At 40.7% G+C, this 27,187-nt stretch overlaps 2 protein-coding genes across 2 annotated transcripts in view; one reads left to right on the top strand and one right to left on the bottom strand.

Moving 5' to 3' along the window:
- Positions 1 to 9,027, bottom strand: part of CFAP61 (cilia and flagella associated protein 61) — a 109,470-nt gene extending 100,443 nt beyond the window's left edge. The window contains exons 1-5 of the mRNA XM_074162612.1: positions 8,861 to 9,027; positions 7,536 to 7,686; positions 4,828 to 4,904; positions 3,804 to 3,871; positions 2,430 to 2,556 (exon numbers count right to left, since the gene is read on the bottom strand). Of these exons, the coding sequence (XP_074018713.1) occupies positions 2,430 to 2,556; positions 3,804 to 3,871; positions 4,828 to 4,904; positions 7,536 to 7,686; positions 8,861 to 9,003 (566 nt within the window). The 5' untranslated portion in view covers positions 9,004 to 9,027. The remainder of the gene's footprint in view (positions 1 to 2,429; positions 2,557 to 3,803; positions 3,872 to 4,827; positions 4,905 to 7,535; positions 7,687 to 8,860) is intronic.
- Positions 9,028 to 11,832: 2,805 nt separating this feature from the next.
- CRNKL1 (crooked neck pre-mRNA splicing factor 1) lies at positions 11,833 to 23,346 on the top strand. Its single transcript, XM_074165316.1, has 14 exons — positions 11,833 to 11,920; positions 12,251 to 12,403; positions 13,973 to 14,064; positions 14,182 to 14,340; positions 14,697 to 14,863; positions 15,363 to 15,541; positions 16,219 to 16,389; positions 17,044 to 17,235; positions 18,095 to 18,154; positions 18,810 to 18,890; positions 20,942 to 21,181; positions 21,606 to 21,707; positions 22,289 to 22,537; positions 23,092 to 23,346. The coding sequence occupies exons 1-14, from the start codon at positions 11,873 to 11,875 to the stop codon at positions 23,257 to 23,259; spliced, it is 2,061 nt and encodes a 686-aa protein (XP_074021417.1). The 5' UTR covers positions 11,833 to 11,872; the 3' UTR covers positions 23,260 to 23,346.
- Positions 23,347 to 27,187: the final 3,841 nt, after the last annotated feature.

Genomic DNA, 27,187 nt, shown 5'->3' with positions numbered 1-27,187 from the left:
GCAAGAAACTTAAATATAAAAGCTTAGTGGACTGTGTTGTAGCCCACTACAGATTTATTTCACATTATAAAGGTCAGCTGGAGAATAACTTCAAAATTAATGGTTAAGAAAAGTATCAGTTTAAACCTTCTTCCCCCCCCCCATCTGTAAGCAAGGGAAGAGGGAACAGAGATTATCCTAATCTCCTATCATTGACCCAGAACATGTTGCTAGGCAGGTGGCTGGGGACAACTTTCATAGATATGTCTCTAAAGGGCTCCACTGAACGTTACTATGGATGGCAGTGAGGTACAAAGGTGAATACAGAGGAAAAGGAAAGGCAAAGTGTCTACTGCAAACATAATTTAGCTTATTCAAAGAATCTCTTGATAGACAATATTAAAGTATGAATTTTGCATCACCAGATACTGTGTAATTTAAGAGAAAACACAGTTTCCTGGTTAGTTTTTTAATAATAACAAAAAAACCCCAAACAAACTACAGTAAATAATTTTATTATTCATAACAAAGTACAGAAGTCCTAGACAAGATGGTATCTCTTATGCGGAATATTGGTATGGCCTACGCGACATTTCAAGTCATGTCAAAATTATTTCTATTGGTAATACCCAATAGCCATCAAAAGAAAGAATTTATTCAAATTAAATAAAAACCAAACATAATAGTTGGAATCGAGACATATGGAAAAACTTTAAATCCTCAGGAATTAATTAATCTACTGATAACTTCTCAGTATGAAGGTTCATTCACTTACTGGTAGATGATAGACAGCTCAAAGGAAATACTCATAAAAAGCCTAAAAACTGTAAATCAAGTTACCATGCAAATAACTGTGTAACATATTGAAATATCCAGACCTATAGCAGGATGGTGTGAAGTGGTCAAGGTCAGGCCTCAGTCTTTTTTCTTAAAACGCTCAAACATCAAGCAACAGGATATCGCAAACATTGACTAAACGTATATGATATGTTTCAGGCCTATTTGGTAAAATTAAATACATGTAAAACATCTCCCTGGGAGACAGGCTTCTGTCAGAAACCAGTCTGAGACGTCAGCATGAATTAACCCATAAACAAACAGGCGTTGATTTACCAGGCAGAGAGATATGCCTAATGTGGCACTGCCATCTGTTAGCGCTGGCCGGTAAGGACCCACGCACGCATCAGTATTGTACGATACAGTGTCCCAGGGACATGCTCGCCCCTAAACTTCAGTTTCCACTACAAGGACCAGAAATGCTAATTTAATCATAATCCTGCTACATAACCACAGAGCACCACTTACATTTGGAATGAACAAATCAATTCCAGAATGAATCGGAATCAAACAAAATTATTACCTCATAAAACATCACCCTACACACACTCTTCCCACCGTGAAGAGGAAAACAAGTGAACCAAAAGGCCATAGATACTAGTTACATTTCAACCACACTACGGGGAAGCATCTGCACAGCAATGACAGCATCTGTAGTCCAGCAATCTACACAGAAAAACATAAGGCCCCATTGGGTCAGAAAGTTTGCACTTCTTATTTACTGTACACAATGCTGGCACAAGCCCAGAAAGCTGTGATTTGGCATAGGCAGCAGAATTCAAATGGCAGGAAAAAAAAACACCAGAGTGGGACAGTCAATATACAGGCAGAGATCAACAGGCAAGGCTGCTGGAGAAACCTGCATCTCTGCCTGCTGTAGACTGCAGGCAGCTGAGCAGATAGGAAAGAAAACAATAAGAGTCTAACTTTTTTAATGACATTTATGACTAGAATCCCAAAACAAGAGCAAGGCTGCGTTAAAGGCACATTGCGCGAGTATATCATTAATCTTTGCTCCCAACTGCATGCAACGAAACAGATGACATGATAGAAGGAAAAAGGTTACCCCGTTAGTTTCTCAAGCTCTCTCAGACACACTGAGGAGACCTGATCTCCTGAAACACAGTGAGAGTGAATGTATGAAGTGCTTTTACAGAAAAAGTGTACAAAAGAGGAAAGATTACTGGAAGTAGGCATTCTCTGCTCTTATTTAATTATTTTAGCTAATAGGCTTTCCTATTTAGATTTAGCTCAACTGGTCAGAATATAACATAACAAGAGAAAATTAAAAATAAATTGAAATATGCTCCATGAGACCTGGAAACTACGTGCACTCTCTAAAATAAGCAGCAATGCAATTAAGCCAGCAGATTCACAGAATAAACATCACCAACAAAAAAATGTGTTCTGGATAGCAACCTAGTTTTACAAAAATACATTTAATCTTGTGATGAAGTAGAATAAAAAGAGCATAATCACAAAACTACTTAACTAGGTTATCAAGGAAAATCATAGCAGTTTAAGATACTGATACTATAAACCAAAAAAAGAAAATTCTTCAAGTTAACCCAGACAGATCTGCTCATAAAAGTAGAAGGGAGAAACTGCATTACCTTGCTTTGCGAACATACAGCTGTGGGTGATACCAATGTCTGAGGCACACAAGCAAGGTAAATTTTTTATCCACTACTGAACCTGGAGCAGTCATCATCTTTTCAAAGACACTTCCCATGTCTGGCTCTGTGAAGGACAAAAATCTGTTAGGAGCAACAGAGAAACCTCATTATGTAAGATTTTAAATTATCAGCAAAACTGAGGAAAACGGAGTTTTGAACTTAAACCACAAATGGTATAATACTCTAAGTCTTTAAGTTAAGCAACAAAGCAGAAATGACAGTATGTGAAAGAATTGTTACAGGATTAATTTGTTAATTAATCCAGCACCCCAAACCTGAATAAGAAAAATCTCTCTCTTCAAAGAAAACAGAAATTGGGAGGATTGAATCCCTACAAAAACACTAGTCTTACAACCAATACTATATGCCACTGGAGAATCTCTTTGTCAGGACTCATTATGTTGAAGGAAGGTTGACATCTGTTGCTAGGGTAGGTTTGACAAAAGCCTTTACTCAGGTACAGGTTTTCTGTAGGTGACACGCCACTACAAAGCTTTTTTTATCATGACTTGGAACTAAGATGTTTAGAAATTGGCATATCAGAAAAGGTTTCAGTTTACTTCAAGGAAAGCTCCATGTAAAAATTCAGTAATTAAGCAGACGCTTGGTTTATAAGTATGAATTCAGGACTGAAATTCCAAGTCAGGTGCTGTTCTCTGATTAAGATGTGCATTCGCCACCTTTGTACCTCTGCTCTAAAAGAAATAATCCTGGTTTCCTCCCACGTCTCTAGCATCCCTTCTGACCCTCGCCAAAGTGTCCTCTCCCCATGTTGTACTCACTTGACTAAATATGAGAAAGTACCTGATGTGACTGGTTCTGATGTATGGGCATGATGCCTGGCTGACATATGAATTTATGGGTGTGTGTGCTTATGAATACACAGATATATATGTGCCAAGTGGCCTATTAGTCATTTTCTCTCATAGTATAAGCACTGACTGATTTCAATCTCTATTCAGCCAAAAAATCTTTACAAAACTTGTAGGAATTTATTTCTGAGATCTTTACTCCTGTTTGAAATCCTATCTGTTTTCAGCAAATGTAAAGACTGCAGGAAATGAGTAGATTGCTGAATGGACTGCTGGAGCAAACATGGAACCCCATAAACCTCTTTTACAAGGTATGGCCATCAGAGGATACTTTCAGATTGTGCTTTCTGCATGTTTAGAAAGTGACAGCTGTTCTTAATATTTAAAAGAAAAAAAAACAAACACAAAAAAAAAGTCCACCAACACAGTGCATATTAATGATAATGAGATTTGAGATCGTGCTCCTTATTTTAAGAATAAACTAGTATTAAACTCTTACCTAAATTCTCATCAGCTGGTATGAAGAGAAGTATAAACTGCAGTTCTGGTACTGTGATAAAAGCTCTCCTGGACAAATAACATAACCATATTCTTTCATCATTATACTCATCAATCAGATACAGCAGCTAGTCTTTTAATATATAAATTCTTTTCTCCCGTGTCTCTAATCTTCCTTCATGAATCTGAATCCAAATGGCTCAAAAATTAAAACATTTTATTGATGACAAATAAGATCATATAAAATTCATCTGGTCATTTTTTTACTAGTTTTTTTTTTTCTATCTTTTTTCTCTCTTAATTTCCTAATCCTTAGATTTTAAACATTCTCCTTCTTTTATCAGCTGCCAAGTAGTGAAAAGAAATAAAGATGCCAGATCTCTGCTGGTAGATCTCTGACCTGGCATCTGGATGAGCTGGCTTGACCTGACAAAGTAACTAAATTCAACAGCAACAGCAGCAGCACCAAGTGCAATTCAGTGTTTATGGACGTAGATTCTGAGTATACTGAATAACCTGAGCAATGGTTATATTTGAGTACTGAGCTAACACAGTAATATATTGTGCTGTTTGTACTGTATTGTTTGCAGCCTTACCATACAATCTGTAGCTAACAAGCTATCAATAGATTACCTAGGAACAAGCATATTCCAGAAACATCTACGGCTTTTTAAGCTTCCTGCTCAGTCACGCGCTTTGATTTTTACAAGTGGAAATTTAGGAAAAAGGAAATCAATCTGCCTTGCAAATGCAGTACTATTTCTGTGGAAAATTACTGCAAAGATACAGCTAAACATCCACACTGTTTGGGAAGCATACTTGGCACTCTAACAGCTTGGTTTCAAAGCCAACAGTGCAGATTTGATTAATACAAGGTTATGTTTTATTACCTTCTGAGACTGTTCAGAGGGATATTTCATTTTCATCCAGTGATCACCTTAAGGCATTTTTAAATTCCATAGCCTCTCCAAATGACGGTAGAAGAGTGCACATGCTTCCCTACAGAAAGTTACATATGAACTCACCTAAAAATTTCTTGGGAACATCCAGCTGCATAGTCTTCTTTTGCCACAAAAAGATGCATGAACAATGTGTTCAATGGCTACAAAATGAGGAATGAAAATCTAAATACCACATAGCTAATATTTGTTAAGTCAACCCAAGTATTAATATGAACGTTTATTTCCAATATATATGATCTCTACTCAAAATGAGAAGCTTCACATATATAAATAACTTCAAAACATGTGTGGATAAAGTTATGTGATTAAAGGAATTTTTTTTTATATCACAATTTGTGCTTCTCTAATATTTTTTTTTACACTCAAGCTTACTATTGTTTGACTACCATACATAAATCATTTCATATTTAACAGTATTAATTCCAGACTAACAGCATTTTAATTTAACCACGACAATTAGCAATTAAATCCTAACAGCATTTAATTTAACATTTGGCTTATAAAGACATTCTTTCTAGGTTTACAAAAAAGCTCACATACTTCTCATGCTCCTAAAACGTTTCTTCCTTAAAAGAAGTAAGAAAAATTACAAAATCTTAAGATTACATTATTAGACACAATTAAATATCCAGGCAGAAACAGGGCAGACTAAAAGACATCTCCATCCTAAATGCCTCCAGTTAACCTGGAAAACCCTTGTGCTGGAATGGAAAGTGCTATTAATTCAGCTGTTCTCTTGCAAGTTAATTTCAAGTGCTGGGTCAGTGAAGGGCTACCTGTAGATGAAATATTTCTACAAAAATATTTTAAGTGAGGAAACTTGAGGTCTTCTGAATAGTTTAATATTCAAGTAAAACATCATGGCTAGAGTCACCAATAAATTTCAGTAATTTTAGAGCCAGAAGGATTTTAATAGAGAATGCAGTATATGGACCAGCACAAAGACAACAGACTATTATCATGAATAAACAACAAAAGCCATTTCTAAAAAAAAAAAAATCAGACTTTTCATTTGTTTTTCAAATGCGGAAAAAAAAGGAAGAAGAAGAAAAAAATTGTTTTGTTCTTGAGGTCCAAGAGAGGCCCAGGAGGCAAGATTTGGCCTGTAACTGTTTCTGAATAGTGATGGTAACCAGGCAATCCTGTAAAGCATCTTCACTAATTAAATTCTGCACAAGTCAATTCCTAGTTTAGACCTTTAAGCTATTTTATTATTTTTGTGCTCTAGGATAAATACTTGTCAACTAGACTTTTAAGAAATCCTATTTTCAGATCTCACTTTTGTAAAGTACATCTGCACGGATTTAACCTGCAGTTAATCAACGGTATCTCCCCAAGCTACAGCTCAGAATAGCTTCAGTTGTTTTGTCGGTGCAGAAGCATAAAAGATGTACTGAATCTTCTGTACATATTCAGAAAATAATCTCCATTCTATAAAAAGAAGAGTTGTTCTGCTCCTCGTCAATGTTCCAAAGTACCTTTCACTGCTGTTTATGAGTAGTAATTCCTAACGTGCTCAAGCTCTCTTTTTTCTTTTTTTTTTTTTTAGTCTTTTCTCTTTGTATGCCCCTGCGCTCTGAAGTCAGCTGCAGCTTTGCTGCAAGAGATTGTGAAGCAGGGTGCCTGAGGAAGAGCTTGCAGAACTGACAGCACAGCATAACCCAACAGGAGCAGCTGCAGCTGCACAGTGAATGAAGTGGTTGTGCCTGCAATATGCCTGTACACAAAGTACTGTTCAAGTGACAAAGAAAACAGATTACAAGAAAATTACATGGTGTTTTTTCTATACTCCCTTTGGCTGCAATAATTTTGTTTCTTTTAACAGCACACACAGCATTTTCAAATACAATTGCTGTATTCGTCAGTTTTTCTGCAAGCCCTTGCTTAACATCACCCAAAACAACATTGGAAAACTGAGGAACGAACTGTCTAGAGATAATTTCAGTACTGCCAATACCTTATCCTGGCACAAGCTGCCTAGCTTTTGAGTGATTATCGTTACCATTTTTCATCTTTTCTCAACAATCACAGGCTCTAGTTCCTAGTTGGACTGCATCATGGGCAGCATTCGAATCCTGAACTTCTAAGTACCTATTCCTAGTACATAACTCCGAAGAGTAATTAATAAACTTGACCAAGAAGCCTGTATGAAAACTGGCACCACACAGAACAGAGCGCAGCAATCTCCACACCAGCACCAAACAAGCTCACTCCAGAACCAAGACACTCATGCCCGTGTGGTCCTCCACCCAGTGTAAGCCACCATCCTTCAAGCAGGGGTACACTCCCTGTCCCTTATTCTTTCTCCGAAGACAGTAAATTTGCATTCAGTCCTGTAAAACAGCAAAACTTTATTCCAAAAGGTGAGAAATGAGGATTCCAGTTCCCTTATATTGAAAATTACCTCAGATCAAGAACTCTACCCCGCAGTAAATGTTCTGTTAGCTAACACCAGAGCCGGACAGGTGTTTGAATGAAAAAAAAATATTCCTATCACAACGCATCAGACATGTTCTGCATGTGTCTGGCAAAGAAAGGACTTGTGTTGCCTGAGTGGCATCCTTACAGTTGCCCTCAGTTACTGTAGTGGCAAAAGCACAGGCACTACTCATGAACTTATGAGCACCTCAGAGTTTAGTAAGGAAACCGATAATCACCTTCTACACCCCAATGCCTCAAATCTACCTAAATTAGATTTTAGATATCCATGCATATTTTTCATACCTGAGGCTTAAATGAAAACGCAACTAAAAACCACACCATTTACTTACAGTGCATTTATTGTTAATGTAGTTTTCATGTAAGAATGATTCCCAATCAGACTGATCAGTGATATTCCAATTTGGATAGTCCAGAAAAGCAGCATGGGCTATAACCTCATTCTTCTCATTGCAGAGTGTCAAAGCAAGATTGGATTTTTCTCTGTGAAAACAGTTTAATTTTGCAGAAGTTGAAGAAAGTACAAAAAGAAAAGTTACCAACCTTGTTAGAACAGCAAAGCTAACCATGTTCTAAAGTTCTCCCAGGATCAGGTCTCAATAAAACTTCATTACCCACATCCTAACTTGACATTATTGCTTCAATTCCAAATCTTTATTTACTGTGTTATGGCATTATAACATTTCACATGACTTTTTAAACCCTCATTACTATGAATTTGATATGCAAGACTTAAATGCTCCCTCTTCTTCATATGTTTCTTCCTACATCTGTATTTTTAGCCCAAATAGCTGGTATACAAGATGTTTGCCATTAAGTCAAGTGGAAAAAAAAACCAAAGTTTTTTTGGTTCAAAACAAAACCATCAGCATTTGACACAGTCTCTCTCTGTCTGCTGTTCATGACTGCACAGAAAGATGAAGCGCAGAAGGCTCATCACTATGGGATGAAGAAATTCATCACTATGGGATGAAGAAATGGTAACAAAAGACTTCTACAACCACTCATTTCTGCTAAGGACATTGCCATGCAAGCAGCTAGGATACAGATGTCAATGGAGGATATTAGGTATCTCGGGGGCATGAAAAAAAAAGGCATACTGAAACATATTTTATGGCAGATAGACCCTGTCTCCCAATGTAGAATAATGAGAGACAAAAAATAACTAATTCCTTTCATTAAGAGGAAACTTGAAGAGAAGGAAAAGAATTAGACATACACACGAAAAAAACCAGAACAGTCATGGCCACGCAGAGATTAAAAACCCTAGTCCCTGCCCCTCTACTTCTGATCGCTCTCCAACAGGGAAAAGGATTTTGTTAGATCTGGCAGACAGCAGACACTGGAATCTGATGGTTTCATCAGATTTTATTCAAAAGTATTTCTCCTGAACTTTTATAAAAAGAAAGCTAGTATAGAGTCAAATCTTGTCCACCATACTGGCAGCAGTGATCCAAGTTTGCACAAAGTCGTGCATGTGTGACACAGAGAAGAGATGGAAGCAGATTTTCTTTCCCTTTCTGTGAATAGCATAAAGAGTCATTATGCCACACCATGTAAAGGCTCATAGCATTTTCTGCCATTTTAAACGTAAAATAATTTCTTGAAGTTTCCTCCAAGAAAGGTAATATAATGTCCCTAAAATACTGTTACTTACAAGAGGTACATGACATCAATCCTTCCAAAAACTGCATCTGTAAAATCGTTGAAGAGTCCTATAATATCTGAAACATCACGTGATTCTGTTCTTCTGGCACTGACCACTTCTGTATTTCCTCTTGAAGAAGTTAATGTAGTCATTTTACAGACTGCAAAAAGAAAGAAAGAAAACGTTGCTGTTCTGGCAGATCCCGCTGCAACCCATGTTCAACATAGTTACTTGAAATGGGTTTTTATACAAACTGTGAAGAAGTGCGATTCGGATGGATTTAAGTGCCTAGTTTCTCTAGACCTCTAAAAAAAGACATACTGCCTGCACAAAAATACACCATGCAAACAGTGCACAAGTAGACATACAGAAGGTAATCATGCCTATTGTATGTATTCTCCACACTACACAGGGAATAAATGTTTTTAATAGGCTATAAATTGCTTTTAGATTTATTCATTTATAGGTATTTGCATGTTATCTATCAGAACAGTGACCATCATTAATAATTTCAAACTTAATAGCCTTAAGCCTACAGGGTTGGGAGGATCAGCTGCAAACAGTCAGGATAAGAATGCCCTGGTAACATTAAAGAGCAGTTTAGGTGAGTTAAGTGTATATTGTCCGAAACAGCTCCTCAAATTTCTTTTTAAGTCAACAGCAATGCTTAAATTTCAGGAGGAGTTGAAAGCTCTGTAGCTTCCCTGCCCAGAAGAAAAACTTTTTTGTGGTTCCATATTCACAGAATTTGCGAGGTCCAAGTGATTTATTGACACACCTAGCAATTTCAGAACACATAGGGGCAACAGGCATTCAGACCATCTGTGACTATCAACAAACAGTTCATTTATCTTTCAGTTGTGTTGCTATTCAATATTGTAGCCTGTTCTGACATAATCAAGAATTAGGCATGTAAAACAAATTGACCAAACGCAACAATTTTCTGCAGTTTCTTATACACACTTGTGCAAAATATAGCCTTACTAACTAAAAAAAAAAAGCAACATACCTAGAATAGTAGAACACACTTACCAATCTACCAAACACAATAGCCATTTCTAACATTGGCTCCAAACCCAGATGTAATGCCCAGTTATTAGGTCCCACACATCCCAACAACAATGGGATAACAAGGGAAACCTGGAGTTTTAGACCTTTTAACTACAGAAAAAGTCATGTGTACAGCTACACCTTTCACACACAGTCAAGATATCGTTACAGGTAACACCACAGATCTCAGTCATGCAAAAATACATTTGCAAAGAGATCCTGGCACCAGCCTGAGGCAAAACCTCTGCAGGTTTTAACGCGTGTGCTTAGTAACCAGAATTGTGGTTATGTAGAATGGATTAGCTAGACTAGAGCAGACTTATTAGTGAGTATAACAATAGCATCTACAAGGGAAAAAATACTAGCTTGTGTACAACTTCTCAAATGTCTGAAGTTGTAAGATGCATATATATACTTCATAGTGAAGTGGAAGGTAACTATAATAAGGGCTAAATGACAGATGATTCCTAAAATGAGCAAAGAAAACAGCCACATAATTCAATTATACATGTCATTAAGTAACTGCAAACTGTAAGACTACTAAAATAGTTATTTTTTTAATTGTCAACTCCATATATCAAAATAAACATGAATTTTAGAATGTCATTAATGAACTTAAGTCTAGCATTAAGATTATTTCAACTGAGTAAAACAATTTGCCACGTTCCCATATTCAATTGTTTAACTTAAAGCATTGAAAAAAATATCACCCCTTCTCCACTAGCTCCCCCTTACAAGCTCGAAATGCTCATGTAATCACTACTGAGAGAAAGCAGCATTTACACATTAAAAATGTACCTTTTCGTAAGAAAATGCACTGTTCCTGCAGCAACTCCCGCATCTTTGTCAGGAAGTGTAGTGACAGGACAAGGGGTAATGGTTTTAAATTGGAAGAGGGGAGATTTAGATGAGATATTAGGAGGAAATTCTTTCCTGTGAGGGTGGTGAGGCACTGGAACAGGTTGCCCAGGGAAGCTGTGGATGCCCCATCCCTGGAGGGGTTCAAGGCCAGGCTGGATGGGGCTTTGAGCAACCTGCTCTAGTGGAGGTGTCCCTGCCCATGGCAGGGGGGTTGGAACTGGATGATCTTTAAGGTCCCTTCCAACCCAAACCATTCTATGATTCTATGATGCATGATTCTACTGCATGGACAGCATACCATTGATGAGACTTGGCAAAACAAGCAGATAAAGAACCATTCCTCCTCCAAACTAGCGCTCAGAATAACCTCCTCTCTGCCTCCTTAAATGAATACTCTCTTTTTAAGCACAAGTGTGGGTTTTTTCCTATTACTGACTCCAAACACGTACATCCACACCACAGGTGTGCATCTCGCAGGACTTCTGCGGGACACCTGGAGAGACGGCAGGTGACACCCACCTCACGGCTGGCCTCAGCAGCAGGGACCGCGGCCTGTCCGCCGTTCCCGCCCCCGGAAAGGCCAAGACCCCAATTCCGAAGCCCGGAGGCAGGTGACTGGGTCCCCGGACCGGGCAGAGCTCGCTCACCTGACAGGAGCGGGACAGGAGTTTAACGCCCACGCTATTAACACCTCTCGGGCCACCCCCCGGCAGCAGGGACCCTACCGCAGTCACCGCTCTCAGGGCCGTCAGCCCCCCGGGCCCGGGGCGCCCGCAGCCCCCACGGGCAGGAGGAGTTCCCACCCCCGTCCGCCGAGCCGCCAGGGGGCGCCGTTTGGGGGGGGTGTGGGGCGCTCCAGCTGCACCGGGCACTCACCTCCCTCCCGCTGCGGCGGGGAGTCCCGTTCCCGGGTGCGGCCAGGACGGATGGACGGACAGACAGATAGACTGACTGACTGACTGACTGACCGACCGACCGACCGACCGACCGACCGGCCCCCGCCCCGCTGCTGGCGTCGGGACGCGCCGCCGTTACTCCGGCAACGACGCCCGCCGGCGCTGCGTGAGGTCAGAGGTGACGGGGGCGGGGCTCGCAGGGAGAGGCGGCAAGATGGCGTCTACGGCGGCCGGGAAGCAGCGGATCCCCAAAGTGGCGAAGGTACCGGGGAGGAGGAGGAAGAAGAGGCGGTGGCGGGCCCGTGGCCGGGGGTTAGGAGGGGGGCCGAGGCGGCCGGGCCGTGGTCCTTGGAGCAGCGCCGGGCGCCCCGGAGCGGCCGGGCCCCGCCGGGCCGGGAGAGCGGAGCCGCCTGCGGCCTCTGGAAGTTTTGCCTCTCCTGATGCCCCAGGCTGGTGCTGGCCCTGTCGGGGGGGGTTGTCTCCGGATCCTTCTTCAGTGAATACTGAAGCCACCGGAGTAAATTAGTCATGAGGGGATTTGCCAGTTTTGTATTAGAAGGGGAAGTGTGTATCAAGCCGTCTTCCTTTACAGGTGAAAAATAAAGCACCCGCCGAAGTTCAGATCACAGCAGAACAGCTTTTAAGAGAGGCAAAAGAGAGAGAGCTTGAACTTCTTCCACCACCACCTCAACAGAAGATCACAGATGTTGAAGAGCTAAATGACTATAAACTTCGGAAAAGGAAGGTAAAGGCAAAAAAAAATAATAATTATAGTCATGATGCTTGTAATTTTACTATTTTTTTAATTTAAACAAGATGTAGCCTATATTACGTGTAGATTTTCCAGATGAACAGCAATTCATAAAAACCCCCTAACATTTGCCCAGAAAATGCTACCTTCATGCAAAAATTGTACATTAAACATCTGTTGTTTAACATAGAATTTGGTCATACACAACATATCACGTGTGACCATGTTCAAGGTGTTCAGAACACTGGAAGAGTAATTACTTACATGGTTGATATACAGTTTGTTTATCACCACTGATAGCTGGCCAGTCAGCATGACAGGACATTCGCAAGCTTTACAGGAATGCTGGTGTTTTTTCCACCTCAGCTGTTTAAAAGAATACAGAGTGTGTTTGCAAGTGATATTTCTGTTCTGTACAATTACGATATTATTTGGCACACTTTAGACCACAACTTTCCACACTAATCACCATTATGTTTGATACTTATCTTAAAAACCTTACTATTTTGTGTGTGATATTGCAGGTATATTTTTTTTTCTTTTTTTATTTAAAAGATTTGCTTTGCTTGTGTAAACTTATCTACAGTTTTCTTTTAATTTTCTGCTAATTGCTGTCCTGGATCAGCAAAGCAAACATATCCTTAACAGGGAACTTCAAATGTTTCCAGTACAGAACAATTTTTCAGATACAGCCAACATAAATTAGGACCGTTGTTCGCTTAAGTATGTACGCGTATGTTCAGAACTGGTGACTGTTGTAGCACAACAACACAACATCCCATTACTCAGCCCTGAGTGGATGTTCATTTCCCTCCTTACCGTAGTGTCTAGGACTCCTCGTGACGGTTCTGGTCTTACTGCCCTGGATGCTGGTGTGCCTCACTCTGGCACATGTGGAGCAACTGGAGTCAGACGATAAACACCACAGTGCTGCAAAAACAATTTTTCATATTATCTTTTTTCATTTCTCATATAAATGGCAGTAATGAGCCACCACATTAACTCTGTTAAACTATGTTTAGCTACATGTTGAATACCAATAGCATTGATCCTGGCAGTAGCCAAACATAAGGCTGAAGATGCCCTCAGCCTTGCACTGAGCAGTGAAATTTGTCTAGCACATTTGATGCCAGCATATTAAATCCAGGGAATAAGAATAAGGCATCTTGCTTTAAAGAAGTTTAGAGCAACAGTACATAAAGGTCAAAGTGAATAAACTTGTGCAGTGTGTCCATGTACATTCAGAGTTGTCTGCAATGACTGGATTCCATTTGCCCGGGGAATGTTGCTATTGAAACACTAAGCGGGAGATGAAAAAAAAAGTAAGATTTTAGTGCTGTCAGTTATTATTCCATCAGTTTTTCAGGTATCAGGTTACACTTCTAGCTTCTCTGTTATGCAATTTTTAGAGAGTGTTGTATTGAGTATGATTTGTTACTACGTCTGAAAGGGGGTAAGACATTTGGAGTTCATTCCAATAATAGTAATATTCCATAAGCCATTTATAACAAGATTGGCCTGCACAGAGGGATTTCTTACTTACAGAAATAATTTTCTCCTCAGACTTTTGAAGATAACATAAGAAAAAACAGGACTGTTATCAGTAACTGGATAAAGTACGCACAATGGGAGGAAAGCCTAAAAGAAATACAGAGGTAATTACGATGCATCTGCAAACATCTCTTATAAACTTTTTAAGATGCAAGTTGACAAACACCATCAAAGTCTTGGAGGCACGTTATATACACAACTTACTTCTCTTTGCTTTCCAGAGCCCGTTCCATTTACGAGCGTGCTTTAGATGTAGACTACAGAAATGTTACGCTCTGGCTGAAATATGCAGAAATGGAAATGAAGAACCGCCAGGTTAATCATGCACGAAACATTTGGGATCGAGCCATTACCACCCTTCCCAGGGTCAACCAGTTCTGGTATGTTTACAGAGAGTGGCGCGTTGCTTCTGCCCCCAAAGACTACTGATCATTTTTCTATTTTGGTATCATTCAAAAGAGCATTTTTTTCTGTTTCTTCAAGTCTTTAGACTAGTCTGAAAAAAAGAGGAAGGCTTAAGTTTGGAAAGGTTTGCTTTTCAAGTGGTAAGAGTGTTGGGACAGAAGGATGTTAGCGTGCCTGCATGCTGCCAATCACAACAGTATCTATAGGCATTTCTGCAGTGCAGGTGGGAAATTGGTGAAGAAATCTCAGTAATGCTTTTATTAAGCACTCAAAAAATCCTTTGATTTATGTGTTTACAATGTGTTTATAAATCTTGATCTTGTTTTCTAAGGTATAAGTATACTTACATGGAAGAGATGTTGGGGAATGTTGCTGGATCACGTCAGGTGTTTGAACGTTGGATGGAGTGGCAACCAGAAGAGCAAGCTTGGCATTCCTACATTAACTTTGAGCTGAGATACAAGGAGGTGGACAGGGCGCGTACCATTTATGAGAGATATATCCTTTTTTTATGCATCGCAACACCTGCCTAAGTTGAGGCCCGCATTCTTCATGTCTGTCTTATCTGTTCTGTCTCCAGCTATGTCCCTGTGCTCTTTTTTACTGTGGTGTGTTGGGAGTAAGCTGAGAGCCTGCAGTAGATATTAAAAGCACGTTTAGTATATGCCTCCAGATTCAGTTAAGTGAATGTACATCCTGCCACAGTAGTGGATACTTAAATGCACTCATGCTTCCAGCTTTTTTGCAGTGGTTTTTTTTTTTCAGATTTCTCCTCCTTAGACTTCTCCCTGACCCTTGCCTGATTTTTATTCCTTTTTAAGTTTTCTTTAAGTTTTTGCTAAGGCACAAAGCTGTTTCTTGTCTTCTTCCCAGCTGCATTCTTTGCATATGCCATCCTTTGGAGTTGTTTCAAATAGTCCATGACCCTGTAGTCACTGGGAAGAATGCAGTTTGAATGTCCAATTCAACCACCACTGTTTCTTTAACATAGCTCTACTTGTTATTGTCCATCCTGATGTTAAGAACTGGATCAAATATGCCCGCTTTGAAGAGAAGCACAGTTATTTTGCTCATGCAAGGAAAGTATATGAAAGGGCAGTGGAGTTCTTCGGAGAAGAGCATATGGATGAGCAGTTGTATGTGGCTTTCGCAAAATTTGAGGAGAACCAGAAAGAAGTAAGAGCTTCTTGATAATACATCAGACTAATACCAAGTGCCCCCCCAAGATTTCTTCTTGAATATCAAACTCTAGGTCACTTAACATTCACTGCAATACTTGTGTTTTTCAGCATTGTATGAGGTGTTGTAGTCTGAGTTAAGGAGACAATTTTTTGCATATCTTCTATTCGCCCTCTGGTGATATCAAGGAAATATGTTCTAAGAAAGGCGGGCACCAAATCTGCCAAGCCTGAGAATAGTGTCATCGGATCAAATACATATCCTCAGATTTGTAAGCTCCTGACAGGTTGTAGGCTTGCATGCTAACAAAAAAAAAAAAAAAAAAAATTTAGCCATGTTTTTTCCCAGATGGTCTCTTTAAAGTGCCCAGTCCGTTAGGCAATTGAAAACATTCTGTGAACCTAAAGCTACAACCTCTTAAAAATAAGTTAAATATTCCAGACCTGTAAATGAATAAGAAATTGTAGGTTTTGATATTTATAGATTTATATTTTTTTTCCGAAGTTTACTCTTCAGGGAGATCTGTGGTAGTCTTGTCCTAAAACAGTCATTTACATTGAGATATTCTATGATTCACCATTCTATTAAATATTGCCAAAAGCTCATTGAGAAACTGTGAGGGAGGACAGAAGCCACTTTGTAAATATTACTCAAATGATATTTAATATTTTCAGTTTGAAAGAGTAAGGGTCATCTACAAGTACGCCTTGGACAGAATTCCAAAACAGGATGCCCAAAATCTCTTCAAGAATTACACCATCTTTGAGAAGAAGTTTGGAGACAGAAGGGGAATTGAAGACATCATTGTCAGCAAGAGGAGATTCCAGTATGAAGAGGAAGTGAAGGTATACTATTCCAAATATCCTCTGGCCTCATCGTTCATCCAGCTACTGCTTAACGTACTTGAGTGTGTCATGATATGAAGGCTGATGAGTTTTACATTATCCTTGACGCTCAGTCCAAGAAAATACCAAGAGAACGGTGTTCTTTTTGGAGGCAGAATTCCAACAATACTTGCATTTACTGCTTTTTATTTTCTGCATTCTAATGTAGATTGTGGAGCTCCGTACCCTTCACAGTCATCTTAGGGGATAATGCTGTTTAGCTTGTGACAAACTTCTTCACTTCTGTTACACAGTAACTGTGACGGGACACTTCACCTGTGTCTAAATACCTTTTGGTGAGAAAACAGGTGCGCCACACTTATCTGCTGTTCAGTGAATACTGCATATTTCATCATTTCCCCTTCTCACAGTTCAGTTTGTTTTTATATATTCACTCAAAGAATGTTTGTAGGTAAAATCAAAGACATAAATGCACTTTAGCCTAAAAGCTGTAGCTTAATTAAGCACACCTGAGACCAACACTTTTGATTAATATTCCGATGATCTATTTTAAAGGAGAAATTCTGAATAAAAACTGTAAGTAAAGGAACAGGGTCTGTTATTTGTGGTTACTGAAGTTTCTTTCCCATTTCTCTGCTCCCATCTTTCTGGAAGGCAAATCCACATAATTATGATGCATGGTTTGACTACCTGAGGTTAGTTGAAAGTGACACAGATGCTGAGACTGTCCGAGAAGTGTATGAAAGAGCCATCGCCAATGTTCCCCCAATTCAAGAGAAAAGACACTGGAAAAGATACATCTATCTTTGGATTAACTATGCATTATATGAAGAGCTGGAGGCAAAGGCAAGTAGGAAGAACTCAGTTTTTTTTCTTTCCTTCCCATGTATTTTCCTTATATTAAATAGCTACAGATATTTTAATAAGAAAAGTGAGAATTAAAAATACTATGCCTTATTTGTTTTGTGTAACTAGCTACTGGGTTTGCTAGTTAAGTATGGAAGGGTTTCCCCCTTAATTTTTCCCTCTCATGCATAGGGGAAAAAATATTTCAGTTTCACCCCAATTCATCCAGAAACATGCTGATAATAAAAGCAAAGTGGGTCTTTCTATCCCATCTGAATTGCCTGTTCCAGGCTGTTACCTGAACTTTCAACGTAGTTCTGTATTTAACAAAACTATTTGTGAAGTTGTTCTGTGAAGCAGTCAAATTCTTGCTATAGTGGCTTTTTGAGGCTGTGTAAGTATATAATGATATTAGAAGATTATATTATTATTATATTAGAATATAGAATATTATATTCTATATTCTAGAAATATAGAATATTATGCCTGATAGAGGAAAATCAGGCATGTAACTTTATAGCTGCTCTTTATTTCATAGAATTGTAGTACAGTATACCAATTCAACATCTTTTAAAGAAAAAAATACTTCCACACACACACACACAATAGGGACACTCCTAGTTTTATTGTCTAGTTCTTTGTGTTGAATCTTCTTTTCAAAAGATGACTCTTACTGATTCTCAGAAGTTACCATCTTCGAATCATGCACACTGAGTAGATAAGTACTTTTATATCTTGGGTATACATGATTCTAAACGATTTAAAAATACTGTTCTGCAGTTTTGCAATCATTGCACAAATCAAAATGTAGTGTAATCTTAGCAGTGAAGAAAGTATTTAATTTTCCCTGTTCTTACAGGATGGAGAACGAACCAGACAGGTGTATCAGGCTTGTATTGAGCTCATTCCCCACAAGAAGGTATGGTTCTGCCAGCTGTTTGTATCGAGTCTTGAATTAAAATTCCCAAGATGGGATCCTATATCTTTCAGATGTGTATTCCCCATTACAATCAGTCTTCAAGACTTTTTTTTTTTTAGTTTTGTGGGCATTTATTGCCAGTGAGTTTTAACTAAAATATCTGTGTGGCCAAACCCTTAGAACAATTAATCTTACCTTAGAACAATTCCAAGGCGTTGCCTTGGAATGTCAAGAAATCTTAGATCATGTACTTCCTTTTCTAGTTTGTCATTAATCGTGTCATCTGAATATCAGATGTGTAGATTAGGATTAATCTGTAATTATTAAAAGTTGATTAGCTAATAATTGATTCAGTGATAGCTGATATTTTGCCAATCGATTGGTTAATGAACCATTTTCTGTGTTTGAAAAGACTTCTGTCCTGGCTATTTTTGCTTTCATCCAGTGGTAGAGTATATTGTCCTGTTTTAGAGAGCAGGGGTATGAACTTTCAACTTTTTAGCAGGAAAACACTGAGGTCAAATGCAATTAACTGCAGTAGCAGTAACATCTTGTATAGACAGTGTGATTATTTTGCTAATGAACATATGCAGTTCCAACCCTAAGCTTCTACTAAGCTTCTAACCCAAGCATCACATTGTTCTTTTTCTTTCAGTTTACATTTGCCAAAATATGGCTGCTGTATGCTCAATTTGAAATACGCCAGAAAAATCTTCCACTTGCCAGAAGAGCTTTGGTAAGCTTTCGTTAATTCCATAATTGACTTTACTAACTAACAGTAACAAGGGAATGGCATTTAAAGATCTTAAATTGTCCTTTATAAATTACTGGTTTAATCCACTTAAATAAAGCATCTGAGAAGTCTGCAGGGACCGGTATTTACTGTCATGTATGATTTAAAAAGAAGCATAGCTTGATATGATGAATTAGCCTTGGGCAGAAATGAATGTAGCTTTCTCGTTTCAGCTGACAAAACACACATCTGAATGCAGGAGCACCCAAACCAGCTTAGTGCACTTGGAAATTTTTAACTGCTGCCGATTTGTTTAGATGATACTTGTACAAACAATAGCATTTTAAATAAACCTAAGATTTGTCGAATAGAGTGTTTGAGTCCCAGCCACCAGGTTGCTGGTAGAAGCAATCACGGGGACTTTGGGCAGGCTTGGGAGCTTCTCTGTAGAGTTCACTGTGTGAATATCGGCATGTCAGAGAGCAGTGGAGTACGTTTTGGCATCAAATCCTTTTGAAATTAAAAGCTTTCTTTTCCTACAATTCAGATATTCTAAATAAGCTCGGTGACAGCATTAAAATTTTTAGAAAAAGCTAATATTGGTAATGATTGAGGTGGTTTGGCTTTAACAAGGAAACTGATGGGATTTCCATCAACCCCATGGCACAGCAGTGATTAGAGCATAAACGTGAATGGCCATCTGTAGCTGACGCTGGACCAAGGCTGCCCGCAATGTGCCAGTAAAGCTTTGTCTCTTGAGCTGGACTCCTGCCCTTGACCAGAACAAAAGGAAGGGTTAAGTCCCCTGTGAGGCTGTTACTGTCTCCCTGCAGGAGAAGACAACCATCTGTCCTGAAGTGTTCTGCTGTCCTAGCTTGGCTTAAGATACCGTCGCTCAACATTACCATAGTCAACAGTTGGTACCTTGTTTCTGGCCTTCTTCTATTTAGGGGTAAATGATACAGGAGATTCTGGAAAGGATGCTTTGGCAGCCATAATACTTTTTTTGGACTGGACCTAGATTTGGCAAGCGGTTTCTTTCTTTCTTTTGCAACAAGTCGACTTTGAGCCACCTCTTTGGCAAGAAACCTTATTCCTGTCCTGAGGTCAGGGTCCTTCACTGTCAGCATGCAGAAGAGGAGGTCCAGCTCCTGATGCCGAAGCTCTCGTCGGCATGGAGACAGTGCCTTGCTCTGCCTTACTTTCACTGGCTGCAGATGGTGTGTGGATTCCTTGTTTTCTCAAGACCTGAGAGACGCTGGGACGTAGAGACAGGAGATCAGCTGGAGTTTATGCTAGCAGTGAGGGGTGTGTGAGGAAGAACCGAGCATATTTTGAAATAGAAAAGGCATTTATAGAGTTTGAGAGCCATAATGGTGACCAATTAGGTGTTCCCAAGTGGTGGTTTCCTCCATTTTTACTAAGTACCAAGAAAATCAATGGGTAGGAAAGTTGTGCAGGAGAATTGTAGTAAGGGATTTTGATCTGAAATAATTTAACTCACATTGGCTTGAAGGAACAGAGGCTGCAGTGCTTAATAGATAATAGTGGTCTACAGAAGTGACTCCAAGAGTGAAGCTCACTACATACCTGTCAGATGTTCCCGTTCTCAATTCTTGCGATGATGAGTAGCAGTGGCGGTCCAGGAGACAGTTTGTCTTGATACAATTTTTTTTATAAGATACTTGGGAACTGCTTGCCTGGAAGACTGGTACTATGTTTTCTTCAGCTTTTGATGCAAGATGAACTGTTCATTTGATGAGCCAGGGTGAGTTTCAACTCATGGTTTGTGGGGAATCCATCTTACGTGAAAGTGTAACAAGTTAGAAGGTTTCTTGCTTTCAGACTTTTTCTTGACATTTAAGGATGCACACTCATTTTGCAGACGTTGTTTTTTAAGACACTGATCAGAGCCAGTATGAAATCTAACCAAATTGCTCAAAAATTAATTTTAGTTCAGATACTGGAGAATAAACAAATGTTTAGAAAATAGAGTGGGATTTTTCCTTGCAAGATCTTTAAAGTGGTTTTTGGGTTTTTTTTTTGCTTAACAGGGAACATCCATAGGTAAATGTCCAAAAAACAAACTGTTTAAAGGTTATATTGAATTGGAGTTACAATTGCGAGAATTTGATCGTTGCCGAAAGCTGTATGAAAAATTCCTGGAGTTTGCACCGGAAAACTGCACATCATGGATTAAATTTGCAGAACTAGAGACCATTCTTGGCGATATTGATAGAGCTCGTGCAATATATGAGTTGGCCATTGGCCAGCCCCGGCTAGACATGCCAGAGGTAAGGGGGTAGAAGAACTTTACAGTTGGCACCATTTTGAGGTATTTGTTACGCAGTGTGGCTAATTAAAATGTAAATAATCTACCAGCTTGATCAGAACTGCTTTCCATAATGCCTTAGCCTGTGTCTCATTAATTTAGCATCTGTTTCTTAGCAGGGTATGCAGGACTATGCAACCCATGATAACACATGGTGGGGGAGAAACATGCTTACAGGAGTAAGCTAAATAGATTACGTGCACAAGAATTAATATTGCTGAGTCTTAATCCTAGCTTGTACAATCAATAAATACTCTGATCTCTGAAATTTTTTTCAGAGAAATTTCACCTTTATCTATGCTCCTCTTTTTTTCTTTTTTTCTTCTTTTTTTCCTTTTCATTATCTCAGTGTGCTATGAAAATAGTGAGAGACTTCTCTTTTGCAGGTTCTTTGGAAATCCTACATTGACTTCGAAATTGAGCAAGAAGAGTATGAGAAAACAAGAAATCTTTACCGCAGATTACTTCAGCGGACGCAGCATGTTAAGGTGTGTATGGGGACGCAGAACAGAACCGGTCTTCAGTCTGGTCCACAGTGGAGAAAAAGCCTCGGCTGCTTTGGTTTTCTGGCTTTTTCGAATCAACAGTGAGCCTGAGTTCAGTCCCATGCCTGTGCCACAAAGAGGGGAAAGACATTTCTACATTACGTATTGCAACAGGTGTATCTTACATGAAAGAAGGCTTTGCAGAAGGTTTCCAAGCAGCCCTCTTCCTTCTGAGTGGCTTTGGAATTTTAGTTGGAAAAACAATGCACGATAAAAATTGTTGTGATTTGTCCAGTGTAGTTAGGTGCTGTCATTTGATTAAATTCAGACAGGTTTATGTTGATTTGAAACAACCGCAGGAAATCTGTCAGTGTAGTTTACATGAATATTCTCTCTCGCCAAAATGAAGCAAATCTCACACTGGTGGAACAAACATGAATTTTCTAGATATCTGCTTACGAAAAAGTACTTTAGACTTGCATTGACATCTGCTTTTTTGGCTGCTTTGTTTTTCGAAACAATCACTTGGCTCTCAGACTTCAGAATGGAGGTTTCAGCTTGGTTTTGATTTGCTTTCACCACAGGTATGGATCAGCTTTGCCCAGTTTGAGCTGTCTGCAGGAAAGGAGGAGAGTTTGTCAAGATGCCGGCAGATCTATGAAGAGGCTAATAAGGCAATGCGAAACTGCGAAGAGAAAGAGGAGAGAGTCATGCTTCTGGAATCCTGGAGAAACTTTGAAGAGGAGTTTGGAACTGATACCACTAAAGAGAGGATAGATAAGCTTATGCCTGAGAAAATAAAGAAGAGGAGAAAACTGCAGGCTGAAGATGGGGTAAGAGGAAAAATTATGCAAGTAGTCACTTTGAGTCCTTGGTGGCTTTATGCTGGGGTCTTGGTACACAAAACAAAGTCAGCTGTGATGGATGCTATAACTGCATGCATATTTTACTGCAGTAATTGAAGAGAAAGCATTGGCCGAAACATGTACTGCTGAGCTCCTTGCTCTTCAGCAGGCTGGGGGGGCATCAATTCAGAGTCAGATACTTGTACCTAGTGCTCACTGCTGTCTTTACTTTAAACTCCTGCTATGGCCAAATCAAAATGCCTTTAGGTAGTACTGTGCAGATAGTGTTTGTTTCTTAACTTTGCTTGGGAAACTAGCCAGGCTGTCCCTCAAATCTGCCTGCTCATTATGCACAGCAGAAGCAGTTCTGCCTTACAGCCGTGCAGCTCATTGGTTTCAGCTGTTTTTCAGCTGCTATGGTCTAACAAACATTGATTTTAATTTTATCTCACTGTTTTGCTTATTAGAAGCACCTTCTAATAGCTAACATTAACATGTAAATTAAACTTGCTTTGTGGTATTTTATTTTTTTTTTTCCCTAGTCTGATGCTGGCTGGGAGGAATACTATGATTATATTTTCCCAGAAGATACTGCCAATCAGCCTAATCTCAAATTGCTTGCCATGGCTAAACTCTGGAAAAAACAGCAACAGGAGAGCGAAGCTGCAGAGATGGATCCAGACAAAGACGTTGATGAAAGCCAGTCCTAATACATTGCCTTTCCCCACCCCTTTTCTTGGGTATTGTACAGTATTTTCATCAGTGACAAATAAATGTATTTGAAGAGTTTTACTATTATTGATTTGAGACATTTTTTGTTTGGAGAAAAAAAAAAAATAAGCACCATATTGCAGTTGATTCCCGTTAATAGTCTGTTGATTGACAAGAATTAAAAGTAAAGGTCGTGGGGCAAGTGCAGGAGTCTGCAGCTATTACCACTGGCCTGAGAACTGGAAGAACTGGATGGAAGCTTTGTTTTTTAGCACAAGACCTGCTGTTCTCAGGCTCCTACAAGGGCAAACGCAGTACTGCTTAAACATATTAGCATGCCAAGACAGGAGATCTACTTTCTTTAATGAGAGAGATGTCTCTAGCCGTTCCTGATTGGTTTTTCCAGTAATTCTGTAAAATATGTATGGATCATGAGGGTAGTTGAGAGCAGTAAATCCTGTTGACTGCAAACTGTTGAACTACCTATCCAAGTAAGCTTTTATCCCAGAAAACTGTGTAGGAGGGACAATAGTAGAAGTTAAGTATACCGAAACTAGCCCCTAGAAGACAAATGTGTAGAAACTATTACCATGCAGTTAGTCCGTGTTTTAATGTTTGAACGTCTTGGCAGTGTATTTTGTAAATAATCTATTGGGGAGCGAGGTAGAAGCAGTGTAAGTAGGTTTCTCGACCTGGTTTGTGTTTCATGGGGGAAAAATATTTAGCCTCAGCTTTCTCATCCCTAAGTTTTTTTTGGGGGGAAGGAGCCTTTCTGTCTGCTTGTGTGGGCTGGTTCCCCGCGCGGAGGGGAGGTCGGGTAGTTTGCCCTTGTGGTGGGGAGGGAGACCTGGGGAGGGCAGGGACCACTGCCCGGGGCTCTATCCTGTGGTTGGGGACTTTGCCTACCAGGAAGAATGGTGATTTCTAAAAAAAGAAAAGTGAAAGTGTGCCACAATAACTCCCAGAGCTATGAGTCAGGCCTTAAACAAAGCTGCTGTTGACTGAAGACTGGGCAGTTACCACTGCTCTGGCTACATCTGGCAGGTCCAGCTGTGGACAGAGCAGCTGGTCGGCCCTGGGGCTATCCAGGGCTGCCTGCAGCTGGAAACACTTCCTTCTCTGTTCATCCCAGATGCTCAGTCCTTCACCATCTCTGTCACCGTTGTCATCCTCCCCGGGCTGATGCTTTTCAGCTTCTCCCTTTCTCCCGGGGTGGGGAAGAGGAATCACACAGGGTGCGCACCACAGCGCTGCTAGGGGAGACCCAGAAAGGTCAAGCTGGACTTTGTGGCCCCGGAGGGATAGTCAAGGGCATGGGGGGCCCCGGGTGGATCCTGCCAGCAGGGGGAAAGGGCTTGAGGAGGAGCGGAGGGGGTTGCAGGCGAGAGCCTGCTGGTGCAGCTGGGGCCAATGAGAGCGATTGGGCCTCTTGGGTGGGAGAGATGGGACCCACCTGGCCAGGGAGAGCAAGAGGGGGCTGGCCAAGGGGCTGGCCAATCTGGCCAGTAGGCTTTAAACTGGGAATGAGAGGGCAGGAGGTGATGGCTGAGGGAGGGAGCATTGGGCTGGGTTGGTAGGATAAGGGGTGCTGTGGACAAGGGACCTCAAATTCCGGGTGGGAGGACACCAAGGGTGTGCCTTGCGAGCAGGGGGATGCCAAGAGGGCGGCGTTAGGTGGGGAGCTCTTGCTCTTTTTTCGGGGGATCTGTGGGAGCGGGTGCCTGTCTGGAGCAGTCCCGTTCATGCAACGCCCTGCTCGAGCCGGGAAATCCTTCCTCCCCTCGTTTGTCCCACGTTTGTTCATCCTGCCAACTTGGCTGGCTGGCTAACGAGAAAAAATGACTTTACTGGTGGGGACTGGCCTTGGTTGCTTGGCTGTTGTTCCTTCCAGTTAAAAAAAAACGCTTTGATTGTCAAGTCAGGTATTAGTTATATTTACTTCAGTTGTTATTACTTTCAAGAAGGTGTTAGTTATACCTTCTGTTTTAAAGCTTGATGATGGTATAGGATTTTTTCGTAGCTGCGGTGTAACTGGTAGCTGTGATACGGCCGCGTGCTTGCACCGATTGCTCGTTTTCCCTACGTTCTCCTAAAATCCTGCGTGGGAAAGCAGTGCTGTTTCATCACGACAACCGAGAGGAGCACGCTGACAGGGTAAAAAAATCTAGCTTTAAGTTTATAGCTGCTCTTACGCCTTCTGGGCTTTGATTTCCCCAGCACCTTGGTGGTTTGGGGAGGGGGTTTTGCAGTGCTTTTTTTTTCTTTTGCCTTTTTTTTGGTGCCTTTTTTTCCCCCGCCTCCTTTTTTTCCCCCCTTTTTTTCCCCCCTTTTTTTCCCCCCTTTTTTTCCCCCCTTTTTTTCCCCCCTTTTTTTCCCCCCTTTTTTTCCCCCCTTTTTTTCCCCCCTTTTTTCCCCCCTTTTTCCCCCCTTTTTCCCCCCTTTTTCCCCCCTTTTTGCCTTTTTTTGTCCTTTTTTTGCCTTTTTTTTGTCCTTTTTTTGCCTTTTTTTGTCCTTTTTTTTGCCTTTTTTTGTCCTTTTTTTTGTCTTTTTTTGTCTTTTTTTGTCTTTTTTTGTCCTTTTTTGTCCTTTTTTTTGCCTTTTGCCTTTTTTTTTTTGCCTTTTTTTTTTCCTTCTTTTTTCCCTAATGGGAGACCACAGTTGTAATCCCTGTGTAACCCAGCAAGGATGTGCTGAGTCCCCTTCCCGCCGGGCAGCAGGCGGCGGCAGAGCCGCTTCTGCCCGCTCCTCGTCCTTTGCCCGCACAGAAACTGGGGGATGCGGGGGACCTTGTGGGTCCTGCGCACCTCGGAGCATCCTGCGAAGCACATTTGCAGCCTAATGGGGTGCGTTAAAAGGGAGACCAGGAGAGAGAGGTTCCACAGGGCAGTGGCAGACAAAAATCGAAGCCAGCAGTGCTACAGTGACAGCAGATTTATCTTGAGCTGCCGTGTTGAAGTCGGGGTGGTGCTTGATACCGTCTTAAAGACAAAAGTAGAAGTTGAACGAAGAGCATCTGATAAAAACAGGAGTGAGCCGATCCTCACGCTAATGTAAGAGATAAAGCATTGGGTAATCATTTAATCTAATCATTTGGGCTTGTATGCAATTTCCCTTTTCTCCTCAGCGTCTGAAAAAATCCTGGAAGAGCACTGGCAGGTTAAATAGGAATTTCTGTCTGCTGGAGAAGGAAGGCATCAGGGAAAAGCGGTAGAGAAGGAGGGTTGGTGGATGAGTGTCACGGGATTGCTTTTAGTACAGGGATTTTAACTTGTCGTTCTGGGGATTCCTGTCTCTCTCCTGGATTTCCAAGTTTAAAGACATGTTTCCATGAGGCACAGGACTAGGATCAGCTGGCGAATGCTGCATAGTACAAGCCCCCTTTCGTGGTCCCCAGCTCCATCCCTCTAGTGCAGGTGCTGCCAAAATAGCACGACCCATCCAAGCCTGCTCCCTGCTACTCATCCCTGTGTTTGCCCTGGAATGGCAAACCCTCCGAGGTCTCCATCGTCTCATTCTGGGTTTTCCAGGGCTATTCTGCATTTCCCTGCTCTGAATTTGGGTCTTTGAGATCTGGTTTTGTCTGTTCAATCCCTGAAACACTGGCAACATGTGATCTGGACTGACGTACTGAAAGCTGTATCTCCAGTAGTAAAACTGTTCCACCCTTCAGAGCACTAATGAGACGTACAGGTTTAATTGATTTCTCAGGTCACAGCCACGTTTCCACCTCATTTCTCTCCCCCTTCCCCTTCCCCTCCCTCTCCCCGTTATAAGCTTATCTTGGAAAAGGTGAATAGAAGGGGGTTTTATTCCATATCGAGCCAAGCAAAATTTATGGGCTAACGTAACTTCTGTACAGCCAAACGCTGCCGTGGTAAAAGCGTGTGCACAATGTCAAAGAGAGACAGGAGTACAAACGCAGGGACG

The sequence above is a fragment of the Numenius arquata genome, chromosome 2 (assembly GCF_964106895.1).
Source record: "Numenius arquata chromosome 2, bNumArq3.hap1.1, whole genome shotgun sequence".
Taxonomy (NCBI): domain Eukaryota; kingdom Metazoa; phylum Chordata; class Aves; order Charadriiformes; family Scolopacidae; genus Numenius; species Numenius arquata.
Note: the sequence above shows the minus strand (reverse complement) of the source record. Positions and strands in the feature narration are given on the sequence as shown.

What these genes read in the sequence shown, in the direction of transcription:
- CRNKL1 (XM_074165316.1), top strand. Translation starts at nt 11,873, where the DNA reads ATGGCGTCTACGGCGGCCGGGAAGCAGCGGATCCCCAAAGTGGCGAAG. An exon ending in GCGTACCATTTATGAGAGAT is followed by an intron (nt 14,864 to 15,362) that starts ATATCCTTTTTT and finishes ACATAGCTCTAC; the next exon opens with TTGTTATTGTCCATCCTGAT. An exon ending in CCCGGCTAGACATGCCAGAG is followed by an intron (nt 21,182 to 21,605) that starts GTAAGGGGGTAG and finishes TCTCTTTTGCAG; the next exon opens with GTTCTTTGGAAATCCTACAT.